The sequence below is a fragment of the Archocentrus centrarchus genome, chromosome 1, assembly GCF_007364275.1.
Source record: "Archocentrus centrarchus isolate MPI-CPG fArcCen1 chromosome 1, fArcCen1, whole genome shotgun sequence".
In the NCBI taxonomy this organism is placed as follows: domain Eukaryota; kingdom Metazoa; phylum Chordata; class Actinopteri; order Cichliformes; family Cichlidae; genus Archocentrus; species Archocentrus centrarchus.
Window position 1 is genome coordinate 18,850,060 of NC_044346.1, and position 23,167 is coordinate 18,873,226.

At 38.5% G+C, this 23,167-nt stretch overlaps 2 protein-coding genes across 2 annotated transcripts in view; one reads left to right on the forward strand and one right to left on the reverse strand.

The window, feature by feature from the left end:
* The window catches only part of ctnna2 (catenin (cadherin-associated protein), alpha 2), a 379,156-nt gene that overhangs the window by 118,992 nt on the left and 236,997 nt on the right, over positions 1–23,167 (reverse strand). The window lies entirely within an intron of this gene.
* Positions 13,879–18,559, forward strand: lrrtm1 (leucine rich repeat transmembrane neuronal 1). Its single transcript, XM_030740584.1, has one exon. It carries the CDS (start codon positions 14,253–14,255, stop codon positions 15,828–15,830), a length of 1,578 nt encoding a protein of 525 aa, XP_030596444.1. The 5' UTR covers positions 13,879–14,252; the 3' UTR covers positions 15,831–18,559.

The window sequence follows — 23,167 nt, forward strand, 5'->3', positions numbered from 1 at the left end:
ATTTAGAGTTTCCAATTAACCTAACCCCAGTAAGTACATGTCTTTGGACTGTGGGAGGAAACTGGAGTACGCAAAGAAAACCCACGCAGACACGGGGAGAACGTGCAAACTCCACACAGCGAGAGAGGGAGGGGCGTGGGCCAAGGTGGAATCAAATCCAGGCCTTCCAGATGGTATTTTAACTGTGAGGCAGCAGTGCTCACCACCGTGCTGCCCCCCAATGAAAATGTATGCAATGCTTTCTAATCTATATATATGTAAATAAAATTGGTCCTAGCACAGAACCCTGTGGAACACCATAATTAGCCTTAGTGTGTGAAGCAGACTCCCCATTTACATGAAAAACTTGGAGTCTATTAGATAAAATTGATTCAAACCACTGCAGCGCAGTACCTTTAATACATATGGCTCTAATCTCTGTAATAAAATGTTATGGTCAACAGTATTGAAAGGTGCACTAGGGTAGGGTATTGCCTATGAACTTGAATTATGGGGATTAATAAATTGCAACATTAACAAGTCATCATCAATCATGATAAAAAAAGAAAAAAAAATGTTACGTGGATTCCCTTTGTGAACAGACACCCTTGATTTGTTCTATATACTAGGTGCCTAATATGCCGGTTTTTTACATGTAATTTCCACCTGAAATACTTTAGGTGGAAATCAAATGTGCAATACAATAAACAATTTACAGCACAGTCTAGATGCTATGCTCTTATCAATTAAAACTGTGTAACTAGACCGATTACTGAATGCTACCTAGTCAGGACACATGTAACAGGCTGAAATTACATGGTGCTTAATATAGTCTCAAATGTTACTTTGCATTGCAAAACAAATTTGAGTGTTAGATAAATAAAGTTACTGTATCACCCTGACATAACATATACACAAGCATACAGTATGCACACCAGCTTGTGCACACAGCCACACAAGCACACTCAAATACTTGAGTGCAAGATTACAGTGTTTAACTACTAAGCTGATGTCAGTGTAATTTTATCAAGTGCTATAGAAGTTCACCTAACTTGGCCCAATGTGACCCTGACTGTGTCCTGTGCTGCTTGTGACAAAGCAATGAATGGCAGTAAAGGATCAAGCTGGCAGGATTATTTATTTATTTATTTGTTTTACCTTTTTTCATTATTAGCAACAACAGATCTTTGGAAAACTCAAAAAGAAAAAAAAAAAATTAAAACACATGAGTGTGCCACTGTGTAACTGATACTGTTGTTGGGTGACATGTTCTTCCACTGTAATCAACAGAGCAAGTGTAAGTTTGTACTAAAACAACTCTGACTGCATTTTTAATCACAGAGCAGCTCCTTGCTGGGAACACATCACACTTGGGGCACATGATTTTATGTTTACACTGTGTTGCTAGTTTTACAATCTGCTAGGAATAGCAGCTTACTGCTACAAAAGAGTACCCTACACCTTAGGCTTCGGAAGAAAAATGTCTCAGGACGTTTTTCAATAAGTGCATGAACAGAAGTGGTAGCATTCAGCAGTTTCTTGCAATATTTGTAAGGAGACCATTTGTGTTAACACTGTGTACTCACTTAGAATGCCAAAGTAAAGATTCACAAATGCCAAGGTGACATTATTATGATAACCCTTGTGCACAGACTTTTCATAAAGAAAACATGTTATAATGGAATTTTCTATCAAATCTTCATGCACAAAATCTGTTTTTACAAACTCCTGATAGTTGAGGCACAGAGAAATATTTTACTCTGATCACACACTCTATTGCCTTATGGCAAATACAAGTTTGCCTTTGCCTGCTACAGCCTAGATAAAGGTTACAATGTCAAAAAAGGGATACAGTAGACCTTTTTCATTGCAGTTGTTTTGAACTGTCATAGAGGGAAAAGCAGAGGTGTCGCTACTAAAGCTTTGGTGGCTCTGTGCTGTATCCCAGTAATCCCTGACAATGTCACTGTGAGCCAGCACACACAATACCGGGACGTGAAATGAAAACAACCAATATTACTCTCGCCTACATGAAACTGGGCTATAATGGGACCGGATGATTTCAAATTTGGTGATCTTATTGGTGCATTGGACATCATGCATTATGAAGACAATTTTTCCAATTTCAGTAAGAAAGTGAATGAAGCTCAGAAATATGTCACAATTGTTCAAAAGTAGATCTTGCTTTCATTAATATGAGAATTCACCCAATTATTACTATCTCTACTGTGGCGTACTCTCTGAGGTCGCAGACATTTAGTTATGTGTCAAAATGCTGCTGGTGATTCTGACTTCAGGGATGGATAATTTATGGACTGCCTTTTGACTGAATACTTCCACTAATGTATTTAACATAATTAAAATATTATATTAATTTTAAACTGGCTTCAGACTAAACTGGGACAATTGTTATTAATACTGATGTTCCCAAGTTGTCAGTATGCCAGCATGCTAAGAAGGTAACAAGAGAAATTTCATTTGAATTCCATATAGCACTGAAAACATTTAGATCATTTGAATGTATTAAGATATTATAAATGTTTCATTGCTATGCTAAAAATTTGTTTTCAAAAAATTTGATATGGTGATAATAAAGAAATGATTGAACTTGCACTTGCAAGGGGTAAATCATATATAGTTTTTCATAACTGTCTTTGTTAATAGTGAATTTTGTTTATATATATATATATATATATATATATATATATATATAGTGGGGAAAATAAGTATTTGATGCACTGCTAATTTTGCAAGTTTTCCCACTTACAAAGAATGGAGAGGTCAGTAATTTTTGTCGTAGATACAGAAAATCACATTGTATGAGTTTTAAATAATTAATTTGCATTTTATTGCACGAAATAAGTATTTGATCAACTACCAACTAGCAAGAATTTTGGCTCTCACAGACCTGTTAGTTTTTCTTTAAGAAACTCTCGTATTCTGCACTAATTAGCTGTATTAATTGCACCTGTTTGAACTCGTTACTTGTATAAAAGACACCTGTCCACAGTCAATTAATCATACTCCAACCTCTCCACCATGCCCAACACCAAAGAGCTGTTTAAGGCCACCAGGGACAAAATTGTAGATGTGCACAAGGCTGGGATGGGCTACAAAAAAACTAGGCAAGCAGCTTGGTGAGAAGGCAACAACTGTTGGAGGAGTTACTATAAAAAATGGAAGAAACACAAGATGACTATCAATCTTCCTTGGTCTGGGGCTCCATGCAAGATCTCACCTCATGGGGTAAAGATGATTCTGAACTACACGGGGCAACCTGGTCAATGACCTGAAGAGAGTTAGGACCACAGTCTCAAAGATGACCATTAGTGACACACTATGCTGTCATGGATTAAAATCCTGCAGGGCATGCAAGGTCCCCCTGCTCACGCCAGCAAATGTCCAGGCCCATTTGAAGTTTGCCATTGACCATCTGGATGATCCAGAGGAGGCATGGGAGAAGGTCATGTGGTCAGATGAGACCAAAATAGACCTTTTTGGTATCACCTCTACTTGCTGTGTTTGGAGGAAGAAGAAGGATGAGTACAACTCCAAGAACACCGTCCCGACCGTGAAGCATGGAGGTGGAAACATCATACTTTGGAGGTGCTTTTCTGCAAAGGGAAAAGGACGACTGAACCATATTGAAGGGAGGATGGATGGGGTCATGTATCGTGAGATTTTGGCTAACAACCTCCTTCCCTCAGTAAGAGCATTGAAGATTGGTCGTGGCTGTCTTCCAGCATGACAATGACCCAAAATACACAGCCAGGGCAACTAAGGCGTGGCCCCGTAAGAAGCATTTCAAGGTCCTTGAATGGCCTAGCCAGTCTCCAGACCTGAACCCAACAGAAAATCTTTGGAGGGAGCTGAAACTCAATGTTGCCCAGCGACAGAAGCTCTGTATCGAGGAGCTGGCCAAAATCCCTGCTGCAGTGTATGCAAACAAACTACAGGAAACGTCTGACTTGTGTAACTGCAAACAAAGATTTCTGTACCAAATTATAATTTCTGTTTTTCTATTGTATCAAATACTTACTTCTTGCAATAAAATGCAGATTAATTATTTAAAAATCATACAGTGTGATTTTCTGGATCTTTTTTTAAGATTCTGAATCTCACAGTTGAAGTGTACCTAGGAAAAAAATTACAGACCTCTCCCTTCTTTGTAGTTGGGAAAACTTGCAAAATCTGCAGTGTGTATATCTATCTATCTATATCTATATCTCTTTTATTAGACAGTGCAGTAAAGAGAGTGGGCAGGAGAGCAGAAATGGGGGAATGACGGTCTGGGGGTGGATTTCAACCCAGGTCTCTGCAGTGGCCTTTGGCATATGGGTCATTTGCTCAGCCAGGTGAGCTATGTTTTTTTTATGTAATATGTTTTTGCCAACTTGTGTTGGTAGGCTTGATAATACAAAATACGCTGTGTGTCTTGTGATGTGATGTTGCATTTTGGCACAGGTATAGTATTCATTTCATCTTCATTACTCTATGACATCTAATTCATCAAAACAAGGAGTAAATAAAAGGATGTATCAGTTGATGAAGTTATTTTATCAAATGTCAACATAAAGTCATTATGATCCCTTGTTATTTAAAATATATTTTAATATAATAGGCAATTCATAATTCTGAGTTGCTTATAATGATGCTGTGTATTAAGTATGAGATATTTCAGTCATATGAGATAAAACTTGGCATTTACTATTTCTTTGGCAAAAGCAATGAGAGGTGATACTTTACCCCTTAACTATATTAGTTATTTCTTGAGTTAAACTGCAGCACGTATGTATTGTGTGTGTGTGTGTGTGTGTGTGTGTGTGTGTGTGTGTGTGTGTGTGTGTGTGTGTGTGTGTTTTAAGGTCATTTAAAGTGTCACATGCTGAATATAAAAATGGGTTCCGTTAAAAAACATTTTTAGGAAACCCGGGTCACCCCCAGCTGTGCCTGTGATGAATAACATTGTCATCCTGTTTTTCAGTCATCATGCAGCTAATTACTATCAAGGTCAGTCATCAGTAAAGGAGAAAGCGAGCTCCATGTACATCACCACCTGTGGCACTGTCACTGTGAATGAACAGCCGGGAGCCTCTTGGCATCAGTTCTTCCCTTCCTGTGTGTTATTTTTTTAAAAAACATTCTGTTGAGATAAATGATTAAATGTTGCTAATACCCAGCTATTTTTTTTTTTTTTTGGATAGTTTTATTTGTTTTTCTCCACACACACACAAAAATGGCAGGTATATTTAGATGGAGTTGAGAAAAATCAGATTGCCATTTAACATGTGCACATAAGTTCAAGCACAATCAAATCTTTAACAAAGAAACAGTGTGTCTAGTTCGCGATTCCCACAACTACAATGCTAACCAATGGAGTTTTACTTTACCAGTAGCAGAATATATATATGCCATTTATCTACGTAATGTTTAGAATATGCATTTTTAGTAAATTCTCACACTCTTGATCTCTTCACCTGCATCCAACTAGTCACCTAACTGATTGTCTTCATCTCTCTATCAAACCAATGAGATTCTACAATAATCTCCTAAAACCTGTCTCTGAGCCAATCATTTCACTGTTGTATTTTTTAAAAGAGTTCCTTTCTTTGCTGCTTGGAGCCCTCATTTCAGTTTCAGATTGATGCTGTTCTCCTCCTTGCTATTTATCCTCCAGTTCTCATGAGGAATGTCTATGGGTTCTTTGAATCTGCTCATTAGCAGTTCTTCTCCACATCACATTCATCCAGATCTTAATCATTACTCCTTACCCCTGCACCACCACCAATCCTGGGATATTTTTGGACAAGCACTTCCCCCTCCTTAAATACTTCTTCAACAGTTCCTTATTGTGCACTCCATGTCAAATAAATCGTTTTACTTTCCTTCACTTGAGTCATTGCTGATTTTAATTTCTATTCATGGTTCAAGGGTTAGGAATTCATAATATACAAAGACCTTAAACTCTTATCCACTGAACTACAGCTCTCTAATGGAAGTTTATAGAAAACTCTCAGTTAGTGTTCTAACTTTACCTTGAAGCAGGGACACAGGATAAAGGCACAAGTAATTTTCAGTCTAAATTTACAAGTGTTTCAGCCTTTTGCATCAGAGTCTCCTCTGTCACTGCATTCTACTCTGATTCATCCAAACATGAGAGAAGGTTAGTGGACACATAAAGGATGTACAGGCTTGTTTGGCTCTGGATGAGGCAATAGGCCAGGGTAGTCAGGACTATCACAAGTGGGGGCATGCTGCCTCAGAGAGCTGGGTTTTGAAAATGGGCTTGGTGGTGCTCAGTGGGATTTCTGCATCATCTGACAGCTGAACAAAGTTCCTTTGGCAGACAGAGCCTAGTCACAGCCACTGTTTGATGTAGTCTCTGAATCCAAAAACATTAGAGCCAGAACACAAACGCATAAAGAAACAGACTAAGCAGAAAAGCTAAAACAAGCAACCGAATGAAATACTGCATATGGAAAAGCCACACACACCAACCCGCTGAAGGTGGGTGAAAAACTGGCTGTGTCAGGTTGCTGTGAATTTGTACGCATGTGGTGGAGGGTGAAGAATTTTGATCTTGTTTCAGTGTAAAAGCAAGAAGAGTGTGACTGCTCTGTGTTGTGACATGGGAAAACCACTGTTGTTTTCTCTCTCGCTTTCTCAACAGGGAATACGTTGCTTTGGACATAGCCGGAAGCAATTTAGAACCATATTAATTCTCACTCTGTCAGAGCAACAAATACACAAATACACACAGATGCACTTCAACAACTTCAGCAGAAACTATTTACTTACTTACTCATTTGGTACAGCTGTTCCACTGCTTGTTAAAGCAGTGCATTTAGGAACTTAGACATGCTCAAGACCACCTGCTCAAGTTGAAATCAATATCGGAATGGGGAAGAAAGGTGATTTAAATGACCTTGACTCTGAGTATTTCAGAAACTGGTTTTCCCTGACGATTATTTCCAGGGTTTCCAGAGAAAAGTCTGTAAAAGAGAAAACATCCAATGAGTGGCAGTTCTCTGGGCAAAAATGCCTTGATGCTGGTGGTCAAGGGAGAGTGGCCAGACTGCTTCAAGCTGATAGGAAGGCAACAGTAACTCAAATAACCACTTGTTACAATCAAGGAATGCAGAAGAGCATCTTTGAATGCACCCAGCAACTGACATTGCTGCTGTAGCCCTTGAACCGGACAGACTACAGATGGAGAAGACCACACCAGATGCCTAGAAGCTCCTGGAAGCTAAGAACAGGAAAGCTAGACTACAATCTGCATGGGTATGTAAAAATTGCACAACAGAAGATGGGAAAACACATTGCCTTGTCTGATAAGTTTTAGTTACTACTGCGACATTGAGCATACAATTGTAATTGCATGTTAGAGTGAGTGTAAAGTGTATACTTAGGTCAATTAAGATTTTTATTTCTCCATTTTTAAATGCTGTACTCTGTTAGTTAAATCAGACCATAACCTCCACTACAAACTGTACAGTAGCTGGTTGCAGCAAAATTGAGAGCTCTTGCAGTGCTCTTTTATTATAGTCAGAAAAATGGCGATCCTTGTTTGATGTAAAACCAGTATAAAATGTGATTTATTCCAAAGATGCAGATAGGACTTTTTTCAGGGGTGCTTGGACAGTTTTCTCAAACTCAGTTGCTGACGCGAAGTCACAGTTAGCAGTATATCTTCTCTCTTCAAATGCACTGCATTTCTTTGATGTTGTTTAGTTTACTCTGTGTTTACTCTGACAACCAAGTGCATCAGATGTTTGTTATCTGACTGTTGTTTACATCACCTATTTTTCGTTATTACCCCTTTCTTTTATGCGTATGCAATTTTTGTCTCTGTGGTTTCTTGTTTGCTAGTTGACCCCTTTTCACATTAATTCAGTTTCAATTCAATTCAATTTTATTTAGATAGCATCAAATCACAACAATCAGACAATGACCAATGAGCAAGCACTTAGTGACAGTGGGGAGGAAAAAACCTTTTTAACAGGAAGAAACCTCCAGCAGAACCAGGCTCAGGGAGGGGCAGTCATCTGCTGTGACCGGATGGGGACAAAAGACACACTGTCGAAGTGAGCCAGAGTTTAATAATGACTAATGATGCATAGACACATGACGTCACAGAGTTAAAAAAAAGGCAAGTGAAGAAGGACTGCTCAGTGCATCATGGGAAACCCCCAGACTACTAGGCCTATTGCAGCATAACTAAGGGATAGTTCAAGGTCATTTGATCCAGCCCTAACTATAAACTTTATCAAAAAGGAAAGTTTTAAGCCTAACCTTAAAAGGATGTTAAAGTTCAATGGACTTAACATTTCATCCACATATACAAATTTATACTCATTATACTTTAAGTAAAACACGCTAGTCAATGCAGCCAGCCCAGTCCTTCAAATAGTTGTATTCAGTGAGGACACAGTTAAGAGGTATGTAAAGGGAAATAACTGTCAGTACCACATGAAGGCTTCCTCTCAGATATAGCCACCAACCTGGAATATCTGATCACTATTGCTGTTTACAGAAATTAGTGCAACAAAATCAGAATGAGTCCAAAGTTCTTTGTTTGGATTGTGTATGTTCAACATTTTAAAAAATTCAGCATGCTCAAAAGCCCCAATAAGTCACAAGGAAAGCTTAAATTAAAACTCCTGTCACTAGAGCAAAAAAACATTTATGGAAAAGAGCACTGAAATTAAAGAGAGACCAGCTAAGGGAATTATGAAATTCTGTGTGGTTTTTAAAAAACACACTGCTTAAACTAAAGCGCCTGTGTGGTTCAAAACATGCCAGATACTGAAAGTAGAACAAACTTTGGAAAACTTAGTGATATGCAGCAGTAATATGGAAAATGCAGCCATTAAGGCCAATCAATGCCAGTGTCTTCTATCCAGCCAACACTAACAAGCTTTGCTGTTTCAACCAACAACAACAACAAATGCAGCAGAGCAAGCTGTCTCAGACCTGAAGCTTAAGCACATTTATATAAAGGGGGTTTAAAAACAAGAGCAAAATGTATTAAAGATTTTAATATGTAGTGGCAGGCTTGAGTTCTTAATTCTTTTATAGCCGTGAGCTATTGTACCTTCATCATGTTATATGGAGAAAGACAAAGGGTTTTCTAAGTTCATCCATTCTGCTCAGTAAATCATCTCTCCATACATCCAACAAAACTTTTAGCGGCCCTCAAGCTAAAAACATGGACAAATTATGCTAATAATTCACAATTTTTACAGAAACAAACTTTGCATTATACAAAAAAAAAAAAAAAAAAAAACATACTTCAAGGAGCTGTAACCCAGTGTGACAGCCACGGTCCCCTTGTCATATGCCCCAGTGAACATGATGATGCTATGTTTTCTCCCCTTTTTGTTGACCCAAGCTGCAGTTAGCACAAGCTCCTTTAAAATCATTGTTTGAGCAAGTTGGATCTTTTCCGTACATTGTGCAGTGAACCCGGATTGCACAAGTCTTCGCTAGGTTACTGTTGTTACTGATGTTTGAAAGATATATTTCCTCTGTTCCTCAGATCCTTATAGTGGATATTAAATTATTAAGACACACAATAAATACAAAAATGCAAATTAATAAGCTCCATGTCTACTTGTGACCCTTTTAAACTGAGACAACCTCCATCTGCTGGAAGTCCCCGTCCATTGTGGATGTGAAATCATGTCTTGCTGTTTTTTCAAGAACCACTCTGTGGTGTAAGTATTTCCACCGACCCCTATCTCAGTGCTTTCCTAGATGCCCATCAACATTATCTCTGCAGCAGGCCAATTAGTTATCATCTGCCTTGTTTTCTTGGACTCAAACAGTGGGACGTCTTCTGATTCAATAAAATGATTTTAATAATGGGCCTGCAATCACAGATGCTTCTAATTTTGAGATGTATTTGAGCCCTCAAATCAATTCAGTGTGCTGACAATACAGCATAACTGATAACCACATTGTTTAAAAAAACTATACACAACTTACAGTACAATCAAAATGATTATAAAATCAGCCGAGGAAATAAAATTGTGCTTCAGAGTTTGAATATATTTCCGGACAAGTCCAGACCAAAACTGCCAGTAAAAATAAAGCACTGATCTCGTGTGTGTGTGTGTGTGTGTGTGTATATATATATGTATATATATACAGTATAAACAGTGTGCTGAGTTTGTTTTTTCAGTTCTATTACTAAGAGTAAAATAGCTAGCAGTGTAGCATCACTGATAAGTAGAAAGTATGATAACTAGCGCAAATGCACATTTTGCAGGTTTTAAAGTTTTCATGGTTTCCATTATTGAAATAAAAACACAGTAAGATATCAACTGAATCAATCAATAAATAAAAAAAAATACACACCAACCTTCTTGTTAAAGCACACAGTCTCTGTGATCTGCTAACTGCACCCAGATCGCAAAAAAAAAAAAAGAAGAAGAATATGCACACTTCACAGACTTTCACAAATACCTGTGTGATCCTTGGTCCGAATTTCAGAGCAAAAGTACTTAAAGTTGCACACGGATGGACTGAATAGTCCCATTTCTGTTTGCTCTCTCACGACATTATATTGCACCATGTAATTAGCTGCTGGTGTAATCATCAACTGAAATGAGCAGGAAACATAGGAAAGGCTTTTTCCTTCTTTCTTTTTGCCATTCAATGTGCCTCTCTCATTTCGTTTAACTGCTTTTTAGACGTGTGCTTTTTTAAATGTGAATGATTAGCACATGGTGTCCTGAGTTACACCTGCAAAATGTGGTTTGTGAGGTCACTGTGATCTTAAACTTTGACCATAAAATTTTAATCAGTTCATCCTCGAGTGTAAGTGAGCACTTGCTCAAGATGTACAGAAATTCCATTCAGGCATTTGTACTGTAGGATATCACATTTATGAGAATGGACTGGACGTGAGGTCAACGTGACCTTGATCCTGCAACGCTAAGATCTAATCTAGATTACTAATCTAATTTAAACTAATCTAATCACTTGACTCCAAATATAAGTACAAATATTTGATAATAAATAAATAAAATAAAATATCATTCCTCATATATAGCCTTCATGAGTTGAGTTGGGGCCCAAAAAAAGTTGAGGTCACAGTGACCTTAAATAGTGACCTCTGACCACCGTAATCTACTCAGTTCACCTTTGACTCCAACAAAATGTTTGTTCCAAATCTGAAGAAACTCACGCCCCATGTTTAAAAAAAAATATCAGGCTCATGAGAATATGACAGAGATACGCATAATGGTGACAGCACAGCAGTGAGAAAAACTGAAAAAAATTACATTGTCTAAAGAGTGTGTGACGTTCTGATGATTTGTATTGTTTTGTTGTTTTAATTTGTAAAATGCAAGGGGAAAAAAAAATCTATTTCTGTGTTCACTGTGTTCATCGTGCCACCCCACAAACATCCACTAGATGTCCTCAGTCTCACTTCCTGGTTATGGCCACATGACTTTCACACCCACCTCACCTGTACCCAATCAACCAATCAACCACTGTACCTGCCATCTTGCCTCCTGGTTAGTTGTGTGTGTCATCACTTGCAAAAAAAATGCAATGCAGAGACATACAAACATTTTGGAAGTGACCAAGGAGGAAAAAGAGCTACTTGCAGTCTGCTAGGGCAAATTATTTAGCAGATCGTGATTATTTCCAGATGATGGCAGTAATGCAATTCCCCAGTTGCCAGTGGCTGTAAAACTTTAAAGAAGAAAAGGCAATGTGCTTTGTTAGATTTTCAGCTGTGTCATCCTGGCTTCTCATAGTTCAACACCTGCTGCTGATTTATTCCTGTTTTCTAGTACCTGTTGCCAGCCTGTCTTTGAGCATCTATCCTACAGTTTAAAATGATCCTCTAAATTGTTTGTCTTTAGGTCTTCCTTCCCGCTGATGCAACTAAACTATACTTTGAATTAGGCAACTAGAGAAACTTGTAGAAACTGCTAGTTTGGTTGGGAATGCTAATGTTTTACTAGAATGTAAACCCTTTCCCATCATCTTGTTTTTCAGTTTACTGTATATTTGGCTCTATATACTCAGCCCGGATTGTCAAGCGGGCATCATTAAAAATTAAAAATTATTTGCTTTTTTTTTTTCCAGATTCATTCATCTTAAATTCATTTCCATGAATTTCATTTTGAACAAGTGAACAAGAAAGTTCTGTCAGCAAAAATATGATCAACTCAAAAAAGAAAGAAGGTCAGTTAGAAGTTTAAAACTTAGCTCATATAAAGGCTATAAGACACAGTCGCAGCTCATTGTCTGAACTTTTAGAGCAGAACAATGACAAGGCTAGAAGCGGTTGCAGGGAAGTGCAAAGCAAGACAAGTGAGCCTTCAGGAAGAATATTTATGTTAGCTTAATGCTAATATTATCTGGGATGCAATTACATCTACATTCAGAAAGGACAACGCAGCAATAATGACAAAGAATTTCTGGTGGTTTGAGCACATACTCATCTTGACTCACACTCCAGCCTCTGTTGTTGGCAAGCAAGCAACAAGTATATCATATGTACAGTATACTTACCTGGCATGTATGAAATAATGAATGGCATACATGATGACTGGTGCATTAAACTCTTTGATTATGGATATTTAGAAATTCTATGAGAAAATTGTATATCTAATATAATATCCCAGGTTTCTCTCTATATATATCTATATCTACAGTAGTTCTATATATATATATATAGAAGAGCTATACAGATATATATGCAGATGGTTCTCTGTTAAAGAAAAGAAATAATATAAGATCCCATTTCCATCATTGCAAGTCTTAAATCAGACAACGTCAAGAGGCCGATTTCATTGCAGTCAGTGAGAGAGGGAAGAAGTGTTTGTTTGCGTGTGTGTGTGTGTGTGTGTGTGTGTGAGTGAGTGAGTGAGAGCGAGAAAGACAGAGAGAGAGAGAGAGAGATGGGAGGTGGAGGGGGTTCATTAAAGCCCCTGGTTTAAGCCCAGCCCATTCTGGATATGTAAATGTCTGAGGCATGGAGAAAAACACAGCAAGAAAAAAGCAGCGAGCGAAGATGTGAGAGGGAAGAGGAGGAGGGGAGCAGCATGAACAAGTGAGTGAGCGATCAAGGGAAAGAGAGCAAGAGAGAGAGGGAAAGGGAGCGAGCACTCTGAATTGTGAGTGGCTTACGACACTCAGTGAACAGAAGGTGCTTCTGCATGCGCTGTCAGTGTACTGGTCTGCTGCAAGGGATTGCGCGCTCCTTTGCTTCCCACATTTACCGCCCCTGCCTGCCTACCAGCACCAGCCTTCAGCAGCCTCTTCCAGCTGGCTGAGAAGACACCCAGAGAGCAAGGGAGTAAACGAACCTGCGAGCCACAGGGGATGCGAGCGGCTACTAAACCAATATGAGCCACTCAGATGACGAGGAATACTGTTACACATGAAAACAGTGAACAGGGTTCACCTCTTTAAATCCTGTTTTGTTTTGTTTTTTTTTCCTTGCGTCCGTCACTGAAATCATGATTAAGTGCTTGAATGGATTTAAACCTCACAAGTCAGTGATTTCTTCAAGCGATGGACGATAACACGTTTTGACAGATCTGCTGAAACTTAAGGAAAGGAGGAAAGAACAAGACAGATAATTAAAAAAAGAGATTCTTGCTTTTTTTTTTTTTTTTCCTTTCTCTGGTTGTCTCTTCTTCCCTCTGATCATTGCAGCAGAGGACTGCGGAGGAGCAGGAGAGACAGAGCTCATGCATGCAGACAGGGGTACTCGCACTTCCTACCATCTCGCTGAAAGCTACTTGGATTCCTTCTCTTTCTGGCTCTTTCACTTGAAGAGAACTAAGACATTGTAAGCCTGCCAAGGATCTGGTGTCCACTGAAAAGAGAGGAGGGAGGGGGGGAAATTTGTACCACAGTGGGGTCTTTTTTAGATTCGCACATAATTAGTGTTGGGGCACAAAGCGAGATGCTGAATGGAGATTGTCAGCTTTTGAATAGGGGTGAGTAGGAATCTTTTCGAATAAGACTGATCAGCGAAGACAATTTGATTTTCCATCCCCTCTACTCTCCACCCACTGCTTGATATAAAACGTAAGGACATTTTTTTTTTGGCATTTTTTGATAAAGATTCAAGCGGACTTAATCTCAAACATATTATCACTGTCTGCAGCTGACATACAAAGAATGAGACAGCTTATTAAATGAGTTTAATATGATATGATAAATATGATCTGATAGGTGCAAAACCAATATCCAGAGTGGTTCAATGGACATTTTCTCCCTGACATCCCTGGATATTTATGCTAATGGATTTCCTTCTAATTGGACTGTACTTAAAGTGGCCACTGAAGAAGCCCCCTGGGTTGATACTGTGTTCATTGGGAATTTTTCTAAGAACTGTTCCCTTGGTAGAGGGGGTTTGTCCACGGTTGTGCCGCTGCGACAGCAAGCTGCTGTACTGCGAGGGGCTCAACCTCACAGACATTCCCCGCAATCTGAGCAGTGCCATGGGCCTGTCTATGAGAGAGAACAACTTAACCGAGCTGCGTGAAGGCCAACTGGCTGGTCTGTCACAGCTCACCTGGCTCTATCTAGATCACAACAGCATTGACATTGTAGAGGAGGGTGCATTTGACAAGCTAAGACGAGTCAAAGAGTTAGACCTGAGCAACAACCGGATTGAGAGTCTGCCAAACGGGACCTTTAGGCCCCTCCCAAACCTCCGTATCTTGGACCTCTCATACAACAGGCTGCAGGCACTAGAGCCTGACCTGTTCCACAGCCTTAGAAAGCTCACCAATTTACATTTGCGCTACAATGCTCTCAAATTTGTGCCAGTGCGGATTTTTCAAGACTGCAGGAGCTTGCAGTTTCTGGACTTGGGATACAACCAACTGCAGAGCCTGGCACGAAACTCCTTTGCTGGCCTCTTCAAGTTGACTGAGTTGCATCTTGAGCACAATGAGCTAGTTAAAGTCAACCTAGCCCACTTCCCACGCCTCATCTCTTTACGTACTCTGTACATGCACAACAATCGTGCCACTATTGTTGTAAATACACTAGACTGGACATGGCATTTTTTAGAGAAGATTGACCTGTCAGCAAATGAAATCGAGTATATCGAGCCACATGTTTTTGAGAGTACACCAAACCTCAAGGTACTGATGCTAGACTCAAATCGTTTGACCTCTGTGGACCAGCGCATTCTGGATTCGTGGTCATCTCTGGACAGCATTACCCTGGCAGGGAATGACTGGGAGTGCAGTCGCAATGTGTGTGCCTTGGCCTCTTGGCTGAGTGCCTTCCAAGGCCAGCATGACAATTCCCTGCTGTGTTCAAGCCCTGACACAGCCCAGGGTGAGGATGTGTTGGATGCCGTCTATGCTTTTCAGCTATGTGAGGATCCCCCAATAGAGGTAACCACAGCAGGCCTGTACGCCTCCACAAGGGATCTGGCCCAGGGTGGCTCTGTGTTTCTGGGCCCATTTACTCCCAACCCTTATGAGGGTGAGGGTAGTGAAGTGGTCACAAATTCTTTCACTGTCACAGTGGGCCATGATGACCTGGAGAGCACCATGCAGATCCACAAGGTGGTCACAGGCACCATGGCACTCATCTTCTCCTTTCTTATCATAGTGCTCATGCTATACGTGGCATGGAAGTGCTTTCCAGCTGGAATAAGGCAACTGAGGCAGTGCTTCAGCAGTCAGCGCCGTAAGCAGAAGCAAAAGCAAAGCATGCAGCAGATGGCTGCAATTTCTACACCAGAGTACTATGTTGACTATAAACCGAACCATATTGAGGGAGCTTTGGTAATCATCAATGAATATGGCTCTTGCACATGCCAACAACAAGCTTCTCGGGAATGTGAAGTGTGACCCTGCTTTTTGAGTAAGTCTTTACCTGTGATTATCTGGATATACAGCAAATTCCTTTTTTGGATACACTGGGGAGGGGGACAGAAGGAATAATTAAATCTTCTAGACGCTTTTTTTTTTTTTCTTACAAAGCATTTCACTGTGATGTGGAAGAAGTGTGCTTCATGTGGCTGACTATTTTGTGGTGGATTTAATGCTACTGCTATCTGCTGCTGATCTGAAGTCACACAATGGTCATGGGACTCTTGGACCTGTTGATGTTCTGTCGAAAAAGAGAGAGGAATACAGCACTGAGGCTTTTCTCTCGTGGATGGATATTTGAGCTTTAATGTGTCTTTCTATTTCAGGACATTTAATTATTGTTTAAAAATAAACTGGGGACACGAAAGAAGAAAAAAAGAAACCATTTGTATCATGGTACACACAATATTTGACAAGCATTTAAAATATTAAAAACACATTTAAGTTTAATTAAAAATGTAAAAATAAAACTGTGTAAAATATGTTAAGAAGAAGACGTGCAAGTGTGGACAAAAATGAAAAAAAAAAAAAGATAATCTATTTCTTTTGTAAACTACAAAAAAAAAAAAATGTTTAAATAAATGAATTGCTATTCACAGAAACTCATTTGTACATGAGAAGCCTGTCAGAGAGGATGAATGACAATAGACGCAGTCTTTGCGCCCGTGGACTGTAGAGCCATGACTCTGCAGTGCATCAACCCCCCCAAAAATAAGAAGAAATACAAAAAAAAAAAAAAAGAAAAAAGAAATAAAAGGGGAAGAGGGATATCTGCATCTCATCTTCAGTGTAAAATCCACGGTCTGAGTTTTAGACCTCTTCTTGGATTTAATCACATTTTATTTTGCATTCATTGTGTTGACTTTCTATCAGTGTAGTTTCTTTCCCCTTTCCCATTGCCTGTCTGTGAATAGATTAAAATGATCTATTTCATCCTCTATCAGTAATCATATTTTCATTTAATAATACCACAATATCTGTGCTCCATCCAAGTAAAGAAAGCAGAGTACAAAAGATCTAAAGCTATGCCTCTCATTGCTTCTCACCTTTTGGCTGTCGCAGAGGAGTGTTGCCTCCTCTTACTGAATCAAGCACACCAAAGCCAACAATCATTCAGATCATCCATAGTAAAATCAAAATACTAAATACTGTTCAAGTACTATCACGACCACTGAAGAAATTATTCACCAGCTTCGAGACGATTTGCACATATTGGTCACTTTGTTTTTTTCATGTGATGTAAAATGTGTGTTGAATACAAGGCCATTTACAGGTGTGTGTATATATCCTTCTCCCTTTGGTGTTTATTGTGTAAATTAGCGCACTGACAGATGTTGTGTTTCCTGGGTTCTTTGACATGAACAGTATGATGTGTGTGAGAGAGAGAGATGGAGGATCACAACAACTGCAGAAAGAGGGAACAGACTGCTCTCTAGTGTGCATATTCTCATACCGTGGCAGCATTTTACCAATTGTGCACCATGTTCTGAAAAATTCCACAACAGGGGCAACATCAATATACTGATTTTACAGCAGCTTTTTTCTGAGAAAAAAAAAAAAAAAAAGAAGAAGAAGAAGAAGAGATCAATTTGCATTATTTTTTGTGTTATTTTGCGATAAATAAGATAATGTTTACAACTTGTAAGTCATCAGGAATAAAAATGTTTTAAGAACTCACTGACAATCATTACATAATAAGTTTACATTTTTTAAATCGTTAATTCAGTAACATTGTGAGATGGTGTTTTGCTGTTTCTTTTTTTTTCTTTTTAAACCATATGCAATAAGTGGCACAAAAATGAGGTGTTTTGGTGTATTTTAAATTGGTGGACCTTTTTTGAGGTTGATAAAGGCCTGGGAGAAGAAGTGCAGAGGATTTAAGGTCCCTTAAGCAATAAAGTGTCTGGAAAGAAAAAAAAAAAGATTTTGCAGAGGGTAAGGATTAAATTTAATTGAACTGCACTACCACTTATTGGCTCTAAATGAAATATTTTGAAGTGAAAATTTTAGTGGCTGACAAAAAAGTGCAAATATTTTGAAACTATATTGTTAAAATATTTAACGGATTGGACGTTTTATTATATTTGTTTTATATTGTATTATTGTAACCTCAAGATCACCAAAAATGCTAGTCAGAGTGACAGTGAGCCGCAGAATATATAATACTGAAGTATCTTCTTTTCCTCCAACAGCTCAAAAGATTTCTCCCAGGCAGCATCCCATCATATAAAAATCATTCTAATTAATGTGAAGGACATGCTGGGAGTTCACTGTGTTGCACTCAGTTCTCCCATTCTGTACGTAATGCAAGCAACAGGACATATACAAGCTGTAATATCATTAGGTGGAAAAAATACATTTTATCATAAAAGACTTCCTTCAAAATTGCATAAATCAGTCATCAATGAGTCTTCAAATTAAAGCTCATATATATCTGTTCCATATTTTAGTTTAGTTTTAATCTAAAAATGACCTCAGTAAACAAAACTATATTAATCTATAACATCAAACTAGTGTCTGAGGAAATGTCCCACGGAGAGTGAAAAATAATAATGCAGTGTGAGAACTTAGCCAAAGTGAAATTTTGTGTTCATAATGAAATGCAGTGGCCACAGTGTACATAGTGTGTCTGACTACTAACAGGTTGATCAAATCTCTGGGGTCTCTCCAGTTCTCAGTAAAAGGAAAACAAATACTTCTGTTTGTTACGAGACGCCTCAGGCTACAATTAAAGTTTTTATGCGAGTGTTCTGAGAGATGAATAAAATGATCTAAATAGAAATTATGTTTTTATTTTTGACTATCGATAGCATGGCACGGCATTAGAGCAGTGCACAGATTCAGTATTGAATTTATACAATTTATGTAGTTGGAGCAGTTTGGGGGGGGGGGGTAAGCCAACACACCAGATGTTTAACTCTAGGGACCAACTTAGTAACTTTGTATTTAAGTCTGTAGAAATTGTTTTAGGGACTAATAATAGCTCAAAGTTGCCATGTGGGATTTGATATATTTCCTTTTTATGGCGGCAGATGCATCCCAATTGAAAACTTGGTATAGCCGGAAATCGTAACCTGTCAAATGGCATGAATGCATATGACTATGTAATTGAGAGCATCATGATAGGGACAGAGATTTATTTTATCCTCTTCATCTTCATACCCTGTCCAGAATTCCACTTGCCTTCGAGTGAGGTTGTGAAGCTTCATGTATATAAATATTGGATGATGCCTGGCATAGAGACTAGTACTGGCACTAATATTGATTTCATTTAACTGCTTTTTTAAAACAAGCAAGCAGGGCAAAATGTGAAGGAAAAATGGCTCTGATTATTTCAAAATCTGATGTTCAACTACTTTAGGTCTCTTTTTATTCCTACTCACCTTTACCTTAATTCTCTCTCTCTCTCTCTCTCTCTCTCTCTCTATGTGTCTGTAAGACATCAATTCATCTAACTGACAACAGATCAAATCTCTGCTTGACCTAAGCCTGGGGTGATAATTCTCTGAAGGGAGATATGTGCTCTCAGACAGCATCCATTATGAGTGCCTTGATTGATGATGCTCAGTAAAAATCAATACAGATGAGTGGTAACCAAAATGATCACAGTGATAACAGATGTATTCATCTCGTCCTCACATTTTGAGGTGTAAAGTGATGGTTGGAGATATTTTTTATTTACTAATCCATAATCAGATCACTGTTCAGTCAGAAGAAAAGTGTGAGATTGTTCTTTTGCTTAAGAGCAGTTAGGGACGCGAGCATAACACTGCAGAGCTGACGCTGTGGTTTGGCAGCTAGAGGATATATGGTGGCTGCAAGCTAACAGGTCTTATAGCATGTGTGTGCAAATTTAAGCCTGTGGTGTGTGCATAACAGACTTGGAAACCATTTGGGCGTCTAGGGATATGTTATAGGCCAACAACAAAAGTAATGCTTAGATGAAAAGTCACAAGGGAATGAGGAGCAAAGGTCAAACCAATGAAAAAGGACATTTTGACTTGGTCTGCAAAAAGTGGGACACTAGATGCATAAGGTCAGGGTAAGAGCTAAAGGTCAAATACTAACAATACAGAGAGACTCTGCAGACTCCAATTGCACACATTTTATCCAGAACATACAGCAAGCATTTAGAACCAGGATTGTCGGAGTCCTGTTAAAGCAGCAGCTTGATTAAGAAAACCACAAAACTAGATCGCTATCACAAAAAAAGCAGCAGAATAACACATACCAATATGGAGTACGCATATTTATGTCAGAGTTTCAGCATGTAGGGCCTGTGCAATGGTGTCAATGTCAGTAAAATTACTCTATAGATCTTTAGGAGCTTGCATCACCATGTGCAGCAAGATGGGACCATAGAGACACAAGCACATCCTAAAAAACCCAAAGACTATTAACCCAGCTTCCTGTGAGGGGTATTGATCAGGCAACATTCTGCCATCTCACTGGGACTGGGACTGTGCTGCATAATAAATGCTAAACACCCCCTCATAACTGGATGCAGAGCTAAATCATGGGTGGCAGCATGTACTGCAGTGGGCTGTAAGGAGCTGGTGATGACTAATGACAATGCGTGGGTGGCTTTGCACTGATTCTTTTATAACAGGTGGGTTATCAGGATCAATATTCTAATAATCATCAACATCATCTTGGAATCCAAATCCTCTGACACGCCATTTTCTCTTTCATAGTACATCTCCTCCTCTCAATGCTTTCTAATCCTGATTCTGTGATTTGGTGTAAGCGCGATTCTGCAGCACTAAATTCACTGATAGCCACTAACAAAATCTCAGTGTTTATATAACCTGCATGTACAAGCTGGGGATTAATTGAAAGGAATACAGTAATAGGGAATTTAACACACACACACACACACGCACACACACACACACACACACACATACACACGCGCGCGCACACGCACACGCACACACACACAATATACAGACAGATTTTTCCTGACAAATAATACATTTAGATGCAAAAGTAAAGGAAGCTTATAATTGAATTCCAGACCTTTTCTTCTGAATGTGGAGCAAACTGTCAAAATAATAACTTTGCTAAAACAGACACGAGTCCAACAGGGCACAATAATTACATTCATTACTCAGGCTAACTCTCCAGGCAGCCTATAGCTCTCTCTGCCCACTGCCTCATTTACATGCACTTCACTGTAGCAACACTGAATTAATAATAATGACTGAGGAGTCATTATTCTTACCTACATATAGAAGAGCTGTGGTGCTCTGAAGGTAAAACTAGTTAGAGAATGGGAGCAAGGTTGGCAGGTAAATATTTATTACACTGACATAGGGAGTGGGAGAGGATTATTATTATTATTATTATTATTATTATTATTATTATTGCATTGTTTTGAAATAAACCTACATCCTGTGGTAAGGTTGGATTAGCCTATGCTAATGTTTTGTCTTGCATTTAACTTAAAACATCAGGGTCAGTCAGTGTGATAATACATGGCAACAGCTGGGCCTGCATCTGGGGCTCTATGTAACCTGTATAATGGCAGATGTGGGTCAGTGCCTAATATTCAGAGTATTATGGTGGCTGAACGACAAAGCTTTATCCAGGACTGAAAGCAGGCTTTCCTATTCCTTCATCATTGTTATTTATACCTTTACAGACAGACAGTGGTAAAGCGGATGAGCTATAAAACAAATTCAAGATAATATTAGCTAGAATTTTTACACCTCATCCTGTCTGTCATGCATTGTGCGGTATATTATTTTAAAGTAGTTCTTTTCCTCTGATGGACATACACATTGTCTTATTAAATTAGATGTTTGCACATCTAACAATTATCTTTAAGCATCTAAAGAAGCACAGATTAATCAAATGCATGGTCTTATATGTGCATTGATATTACTCTGTGTAAAAAATATAAAAAAAATAGTAATAATAAAAACAGCAAAGGAAAGGTTACAGCAACAACAAAATCTTTAAGACATATTTAAGTAGAACAAACACCATCTATTACAAATAGCTGTGCTAGAGGACGTATTTGTTGCATCACTGGTAACAATGTCAGTATGAGAAGGAAACGCAAAATGTGTCTAAATAGCGCCGCAAGCTCGTTTTCCTGTAATGCACCATTCATGACTTTGATAGAAACTTGCCAAAATCTTTCAATTTCAATACTGAAAATTATGAAAAAAAAAAAGAAAACTGATGATGGAACATGGAGCTAAGATTCTTATTTTTATGTATTATTATATTAAAAAATGCCTTTTTCAGACTGATGCTGTGTAATTTTTAAACACATTTTGGAGGGACCATGTAAAATTAATTGTAAATTATAAAAAATTTTTTATGCAAAATGACAAAAATGTGCTCAAGAAAGTGCATACCTCCACAAAGAAGTATTTAACTTTAATACACTGTAGCACAATGTGTGCCGACAAGATAACCCCAAAAATAAACATTTAGATAGTACGTGGTTCCCCATCAATATCTACGTTCCAAAAGTGCAGTTTTGTGGATGTATTACTAAAGGAGGACTGTAGTTTTACTTAAATGTTTTCTATGGACAGTAAAGACTGTCCTACCATGCCTTCCATATCTTTGCTCACTGTCAGCAGCCTGAAACCAAGAAAATGGTGAAGAAGCTTTTAAGGACAGCGTATTTCAGTCCTGATCATGATATTTTGTTCAACTTTTCACAGTTTAAATCAGAAGTAACGTGAAGAGACAATGTCAATAAGAGACAATGCCATCTTTATACTGTGTCATACAGTACTGACATAGAAAGACACCTCAAAACATAAACGATAATGTAGCTTAGTTATAAAGGCACGTCATTTTTAGGAGACAAGGCTGTTCTTGAAGCTTTCTATTGATTCAAAATGTCATTTTTCTCTTTTATTCTGGCCCCCCTGAAAGCCTTAGGGAGCTCTCATGATCTTGGCATGATTACACCACACACCTCAAAAGCAAAGTGAACACCAGGCCCTAGATTTCACAGGCTGAAATAAGACAGGTTCCACCTTTCACTCCGTGAGGTGTCTTCAATCAGTGGCACCTAATCTGGAGCCCCACATTCAAATTTTATGCATCTGAAGGTGTGAAAAATGTAGAGATGTACTAACTGCTTCAGTGTGACAGATTTTCACCTATCATCATCTATCACTGCAAAATATCATTTTTATGTTTTTTTTTTCCTTCTTTATTTTCTTTTAATTATTTTGGCAATATTGCAAACAGGATCGAATATTTGTGCCCTCCCCGCCAAAAAAAAACAAAAAAAAAAAAACTTTGTTAATTGCATTTAAGCCACATCTTCTGTTGAGCTTTTCTAA